General features: G+C 54.6%; 1 protein-coding gene across 1 annotated transcript; it reads right to left on the bottom strand.

The window, feature by feature from the left end:
- Positions 1-368: 368 nt before the first annotated feature.
- On the bottom strand, positions 369-7161 carry CXCL14 (C-X-C motif chemokine ligand 14). The gene is made up of 4 exons (XM_056124346.1): positions 6851-7161; positions 6546-6651; positions 3148-3261; positions 369-670 (listed from the first exon to the last, which is right to left on the bottom strand). Exons 1-4 carry the CDS (start codon positions 6912-6914, stop codon positions 655-657), a joined length of 300 nt encoding a protein of 99 aa, XP_055980321.1. The 5' UTR covers positions 6915-7161; the 3' UTR covers positions 369-654.
- Between the last annotated feature and the right edge of the window lie 243 nt (positions 7162-7404).

Consider the following 7404-nt stretch of genomic DNA (forward strand, 5'->3'; position numbering starts at 1 on the left):
TCAGGCTGGGGAGAAGACACAGCCTCCTCCCAAAGGCCATTTGCTTCCTGGGATCTTGGAGCTAGTTCCTAACGTGTGCGAAAATAAACCCGGGGGGAGACAAGTTAATTTTCAGGATGCAGAGATCTGGTCCTATCTGTTGGATGGCAGTGGGTACCGCGATGGATCCCCCCTGAACTGCAACCCTTGTGGAGGCCCCGAGAGCTTGGGGCAGCTGCTCTGGGAGCCAGGACCTTAGTGTGGCAGCTTCGGCACTAGCAAGGGCACAACGCTGCTATGAAATGTCTCGACCAAGCTCCCTTTCCTCCCAGACGCTTATAAAGCTCAGATGTCGGGACAAATTTTTTAAGAAAAGTGTTTTTTTCCCTCTGTCTTTTTTTTTCTTTTACAAAGTCATGAGTTTCCCCTTTTCAGTCCCAAACAGCCTGTGATGAAGTCTGGAGTGCAAGAGAGAAAGGGGGTCTCACATCTGGAAGCCTTTTGCACACAGCTATAAAATGTAAAAACTGACCCTCGGTAAAAAGTGCTTGGTAACAGTATGTAATGTGTGTCTTATGCCTGTGAGAAAGAAAGGGTTGGTTTGTTCTGAGAATCGGCAAAGTCCTTTGTGCACCTCTCACCGCCGTGAAATTTGCCCGTCTGGGATTCTCCACCCTATTCTTCGTAGACCCTGGAGAGAGGAAACACATGTGTGACTGGTGCAGGCTGAGGGTCCCACTCCTGAAGACAGGTCCTTGGGGGTGCCCACCCAGGGGCTACAAGGGCTGGGAGAAGAAAGGCACCTCAGGAATCACGACAGCTCCCCCAAGTCTGCCTGGACTCCTTCAACGCAGCCTCCACCTCTGCCATCTCGCTCTTTGAAAACAAGCTCACAGCCTTTGAAAACAAGCTCACAGTGTCTGTGAGGAAACTGAGGCCCAAGAGACTCCAAATCTGCCCAACTGACCATGAGGCTTAGTGATGGGATCAGGTCTGTCCCCAGCACAGCGGCTCCTTCTGTATCTGTACTCAGAAAATGGGGTGGGGAGAGGCCCCTCCTTCGACTTACACTTGATCTCCTTTTTCCTTTTGCCTAAATAATGTTTAAATGTTAGTTCTACAACTGCAGCCACAGTCTGAAGGGTGGCTGGTGTGCCTGGGGGCGGGGGGGGGGTGTTCATAGTGGAGGCACCTGTGAAGACCACCTCTTTTTACCTTCCCGCCTGTCCCCTTTTAGGTAGTTTCCATCTCTTTTCTGCCCCAAGCTTGCCCCAGGCCAGGCTTCACACGTTCACAGCCAACTCTTCCCACTCCCTGTGCCCTGATTTCTGAGTAAACCCTAGAACTCTGCACTGAAATCTAATCTCAGCAGCCAGAGCTTGGTGTCCAGAGATGCTCTGGGCGCTCCAGCATGGCTCCCAGGGATCTGGGCTGCCTGGTGGTCTGGTCCTGCCCCCACCCCAGACTCTGAACTCTTGCTCTCTCTCTCTCTCTCTCTCTCTCTCTCTCTCTCTCTCTCTTTCTCCACAAATGGACTTCAAGATGGTTCCTTAAAACTCCTTTCCATTCACAGAGCTTTCCCTGCCATAACAGGGATGGGCAAGGGATACAGCAATCCTGTCAGGAAGGCTGAACTCATCCTGTAATCCTGGCAGGATAGGTGCTGATTTCCACTCATCACTGTCATTGTTGGAGTTGATGGAAAGAGAAGAAATAGGACCTTCGGGTCCATGCCTGCCTCCTCTTCCTTCTTTTCCTCCTTTTCCTCTTCTTCTTCCACCTCCTTCTCCTCCCACTCTTCCTCCTTATTCTCCAAACTATACCTTTGATTGCAGGCCAGGGGGAAATGTGGACCAAAGCCTTGAGGGAGTCCTCAAGCCTTGAACTGTTCCCAGAGGTGCTCCCAGCCCTCCATGGCTGGCCCTGAGATTAGCCTTATTCTCCTTCTGTGATGCAGGGTCTGAAGGGTGAAAGAGAGTGGACAGGAGAGGCCTTGCTTTAGCCACATGAGCTGCTTGCCCTGAACAGAAAAGGTCTTCGTTCCTGTTCAGATTTATAGAAAATAATTGCTCACTCTCATCACTTTCTATTTTAAGTAACTGCAGACAGGCAGTTTTGGAAGCAGGGAAAAAACTAAAACCTCAGGTACTGAGGTTGGCCTTAGTGTCAGCTATTAACAGGCTGAGCTTTGGGTGGAAGGATCCAGCAATGCTGGGGTGGGTGTGGGGGGGAGGGGAGAAGGGGAGTACAGGTGGTTGCAGAGGGGACAGGCTGGCCTGGGAGACTAGGCTCCCATCCCATTTAGCTGTCGGTGGGGTTCAGTGCATGCACAGGTTTTGTGTGTGTGTGTGTGTGTGTGTGTGTGTGTGTGTGTGTGTGTGTGTGTGTGTGTGTATGCACTCCCCAGCCCTGCTATGTATACAGCGGTGACAAGAGGCCTGAGTATGTGAAATAAGGCTCATACCAGGTCAGGAAGACCTTCATGTGGTATATGGGGGCAGGGGCATGACCAGGACTCAGAGCTGGGAAGGCAACTTTAGAGAACAGAGACACAGAGCTCAGAGGACAAGGGGCCTGGTCTGGGTCGCTGGCCCCATGGCCACTCTGCCTCCGCTATTAGGAGAGGCTCTGAGTTTGAAGAGTCAAAGCCCGGCTCCCTCCTTGTATCTGCAGGAAAGAAGTGATCAGAATACTCCGGGCAGCAGGGAAAAGAGTCAGCTACCTCACCTTGAGATTGTATGCCGAGTTTCATAGCTGATAAACTCTTAAAGTGGTCACACAAATATCTATCACTTAAGCTTCACTCCCACAAAGAACCCCCCTCCACTCCCCCAAGAAAGTGCCATGCCTGGAGTTACCCAGTCACCTGCCACAGGCCAGAGAACTGAAATTAGTAAGAAGAGGAATGAAGACCATAATGTGTTAAGTTAGGGTGTGACTGATTTTAGTTGATAAACCTATATGCCTTCAATGCTTCTAACTATGCAAGACAAGAAGAGCCTGCTTTGTTAGGGAGTGAGCCTCTCATCCTTGGGGCTATGTAAGCCATGCTTGGGAGTCTGCTTGCTGCTGTGACTGCAGTAGGCATTCACCTGTCAGATGGTGTGACAAAGCTTAGCAGAGGCCTTAGACCCAGATGGACAGGAAGGGGAGGGGCAGCGGGCATACCTGCGCTTCTCGTTCCAGGCGTTGTACCACTTGATGAACCTCTTGGTGCTCTGAAGCTTGGGGTGCAGACAGTGCTCCTGACCCCGGTACCTGGACACACTCTTGGTGGTGATGCTGAAATGGAGTGGGGTGGGGTGGGGGATTGAGGAACCTGGCTAGCTCCTCATGAGGCCTGAGGGGCGCTGCTCTGTCCCTGTCAATCAAGGGGTGACAGGGGTGGTGGTCTTCTCCCACCTTTCAAGGAACTGGGCTCCGTGCCCATGCCTTGCCTGGATCTTGGTCTGGAGCCCCTATATGGAGTTCCCTCTACCCAAGCCCTCAGCATCATGCACAGCTCCCCACCCTTAGGGGCTGTTATCCACAGGGCTCAGGTCTGTCCTTGGAACAGAGGTCAGGAGACACTCATAGCTCCTGTTAAAGCAGGAGGGATAGGTAGAGCTAAAGCTCGAGAGACGTTGGTGTACGAAACCTCCTCCCATGGGTTTCCAGCAGGGCTGGGCCATGCTCTGCACACACGTCGTCTTGCCTCGGTCTAACCCTGCCAGCCCCAGATGGTTCCCCACAGACCATCCCAGGTAGTGGCTGATTTGGAGACTAAGTCTTTTTGGCCCTGAAGCTGTTTTTGATTCCTGGTCATGGAATTCCAGTTCTCATGGTGTCAACATCTAGGGAAGGCTTAGTCACATGGGCGGTGGCAGGTGGAGCATAGGGCCTGGCTTTGCTTCCCAGGTCTGTCTGTGGGATCTGGACACCCTCTTTGAGTCCATTTTACCCGTCTATGAATTGGGTATAGTAATCGGCCCCACCTCTGAGGCTTTCTGGGATGATTAAAGGCCATTGTTGAGGCTAAGCACCTAGTCCCTGGGGTTGCACAAGGGGAAGTTGAGGTTTTAGTAGTTGTCACCTAAGATGGAGTGGCCAAAGAGAAGGAGCAGCTTCTTTGTGTGAGCTCCAGTCCAGAATGGGAGGTCAGACAGCTATTAGTGAAGCTCTGCCTCCTGTTGGGGTTTAGAAAGCTTCTGGAAGGGAGGAAGGATTGAGAATGAGGGACTGCTGAGAGACATGGCAAAGTGCGATGAGAGGTGAGTTCACAGCAAGAGCTAGTCTGCAGGTAGTCTGGGTGGGGTGCTGGAACAGGGGGACCCCAGCGGGGGCTTAGAGCTGGCCTGGGGAAGACAGAGAGGCACAGGGCATGTGAACTTGTTCAGTACAGGGTCCCAAGGAGAAAGTGTCAGGATGCTAGAAGGGAGAAAAGGCCCTCAGTCTCCAACTGAGAATATCGACTCTCGCCCTCTGTGTCATAACTTCTGGGTTCCCAACTCTGGTCTGAGCTTCCCCGAACAGGGCCAGCATCTCTGCTCATGCCCTGCGTTCCCAAGAAACCCTGCATCCCCTGGACCTTTCCCTCCAGCCAGGGGTCAGCACAGACCAGGCTTCAGAGTAGGGCCAAGCTGCTTCCTGCCCCAGCTGCCTGTCACTGCAGGGGTTCGGGCCATGTACTACCCTCTCTGCCTGCAATACTGTGCCTGCACTTGGAGTGAAAGAACCTGGCAAAACCTGTAAACCCCCCTCTCAGTTAGGTTAGTATTCAGACCCCAAATCCTGAATTTTGGAGAGCAGGAGAAGACAGTCTCAGCCAGCCCTCTCCCTACCACGAGTAAACAATCTCCACAACCTTGGAACCAGGAATATTGGTCCTGGGTTGAAGACATGAGGATCTCTGTCCCCAGAAATTACTGAGAAATTCTGGGTCCTATGTCCATCTTCTCTGTAATTATGGGGTGTTGAGGGTTTTGCTAAGAGCCCAGTGGCCATAGGATGCAGACTCCCTTCTCTAGAATCTGGGCTCTCTTAGACCCTGCTGGGTAGAAAGATTCCCACTGGTAAAGCAGACTGCAGCCCCCCTCCCCCACCTCCCAGCCTCGGCAGAGATTTCTAGGTGACTCAGGGTGAACTGGAAAACTTGCTTTTGTTCAGCCTTTGTGGCTGAAAACCTGCTTTGGCAAAGAAAAAAGTGCTGGCCCCTGGTCTGATCTCGAATCTTTAGTGCTTGAGGAAGGAGCAGAACCTCCAGCCCTGGGTGGGGGAATGAGGGGGTGATTGTCTTCATCTCATGAGGGTCCTCCAGCTGTTCACAAAGTTACATCAAGCCCTCCACACTGTTCCCTCGCCACTGCTCTTTCTCCTGAGCAGTTTACTCAGGGAAGTGAGCTAGCCTATTTACTGGGGGCTCTATTCTTTTGGAAATACCAGTGCAAATCATTCCTTGTTTCTCCTGCCCTGCCGAGCCCCAGAAGCTCAGTGTATGGAGTTTTTGTCAGCTCTTAGGAGGCGTGTAAACTTCACCGAAAACTTTTGTCATTTTCAACCACCCAAACTGGAAGCCAAGAGGGCTTTTAACTCCTTCTGCAACTCATGCGATCCCCTGCTCTTACCAAAAAAGACTTTTTCGGGGGGTAGAGTTTCTGGAGTCGGGTGTGCAGGGCCTGGCGGGAGTGTTCATTCAGGGACTGCCCTCACAGACAGCACCGGGAGGCCTCTGGGCCAGCGGGTGCAGCGGGCGGAAGGCATTTGCCCAGACTGAGAATAGTGTGTGGCCTGTTTCTGGGGGAGTGGAAGAGGGGCAGATATTTGGTAGCTGCTTTTGCCAAGGGCCTCCTTCCTGGCCAAGAGCGTATTGATGGGGAAACAGTGGTGCTGGCCTCAAGTGGTTAATTGGGAAGGCAAGAAGCAAGGAAACTCAGTGTTCTCTCACTCTGCCCCAGTTTTCAAAATATTCCTCGCATCCCCACCAAGCAGGGCTTGAGCTGTGTGGCATGTTAACCCCAGCCGAACCCATTCGCCAGCACCATCTGGGCCCAGGGACCCACCAGGATTCCAGCTCGTGGTGGAAAAGTGAGAATCATTCACAAAATAAAATCACCAGAAACCAGAAACTGGCCATCCATGGTCCTGTGAACGGAAGGAAGGCTCTGAAAGGGAGAGTCTGAGGCCTCAAGACAATGTGTGCTTTAATCCTCTCTCCTGTAACAAGAAAGCAGCGCCTCCGTGGGGCAGAGCAGGCTGGGGGTGATCGCAATCTGAGTGTTCTGAATTGGCACGGGGAGCCCTAGCGGGGTAGGCGGTGCAGACACAGACACCGAGGCCACCCATTTCCCATTCGCATCCCCGCAAGGGCGAGCTTCTTGGGAGAGACGCTGTTTCCCCAAGCACGGGACAGTGACCCTCTTTCCAGACTCTCTTCCTGGACTGTCCAGCCAGCGTCCTAAGGACTCTCTGGGCAGTTACAAAGGCTTCACCCAAGCCTGGCCAAAGGCGAAGAGAAATGTTTGTTAGCCCGACCCAGCAGCCGCGGTTTAAGAACAGCGCGCAGTTCGGGGCGAGGAGCGAGTACTCACATCACCATCTTCTCCTCACAGTGCGGGTACTTTGGCTTCATTTCCAGCTTCTTCACGTCGCTGTAACGGATCTTGGGCCCCTTCCGGGAGCACTTGCATTTGGACCCTGGGAGAGAAAGAGCGAGAGAGCGCGCGCTCAGAGAGCCCCCTCCCCACCCCCAACTTAGTTGTGCGCGGGTTCACCTGCCCCTCGCTAGCCCTCGGAGCCCACCCACCATCCCAGGGGTCTCCCAGGCAGCCAGCATTGGCGCTCCGGTTCCCCAGGACGGGACCGGACAGCGCCAAGGGACGTCTCGGGCACTCACCGTCCACGCGCACGGCGCACAGTGCCAGGAGAAGCAGCAGCAGCGCGGCGGTCAGGAACCTCATGCTGGCCGGAGGGGCGCGGCGCGGGAGCAGGGACTCGGGAGGGCGCCCGCCCAACGCTGCTACTGGCCCGCACACGCCTGGAGGTCCGGAGCGCGCCTCCCGGCTTGCTGGCGCCCGCGGCTCCCCTTCGGTGGGTGCCTGGCGGCGGAGGCTGTGCGCTGCGCTCGGCGCTCGGCGCTGGAAACTCACCACAGCCTCCCTCCGCCCGCCCAGGCCTCTTTTAAATCCGCTCCTGCCCTCGCAGCGAGCTCGCTCATTAATATGCAGAACCACTCGGTGACTCACTGAGATTTCTCAACGCTGCGGGGGGAGGAGACCGTCCCCCCACCTCCCCGCCCGCCCCAGGACGGCGATTGCAGAGGCGCACGCACCCCGGCAGCCAAGAGCGCACAGGCACACTCCCCGCTCCGCTCTCGCTCCCACACGCGCGCCGCTCACTTGCACACTTAGATCCCGAAGCACTCTGCGCCCCGCGTCACTGGACAGTGGG

This window comes from Sorex fumeus, unplaced genomic scaffold, assembly GCF_029834395.1.
Source record: "Sorex fumeus unplaced genomic scaffold, SorFum_2.1 ptg000051l, whole genome shotgun sequence".
NCBI lineage: Eukaryota > Metazoa > Chordata > Mammalia > Eulipotyphla > Soricidae > Sorex > Sorex fumeus.

Bases quoted from the DNA above. Each gene is read 5' to 3' on its own strand.
- CXCL14 (XM_056124346.1), bottom strand. From the start codon at position 6,914: ATGAGGTTCCTGACCGCCGCGCTGCTGCTGCTTCTCCTGGCACTGTGC. The intron at 6,652-6,850 runs GTGAGTGCCCGA...TTTCTCTCCCAG, and splicing joins GTGCGCCGTGCGCGTGGACG to GGTCCAAATGCAAGTGCTCC. The intron at 3,262-6,545 runs GTGAGTACTCGC...ACTCCATTTCAG, and splicing joins TGTGAGGAGAAGATGGTGAT to CATCACCACCAAGAGTGTGT.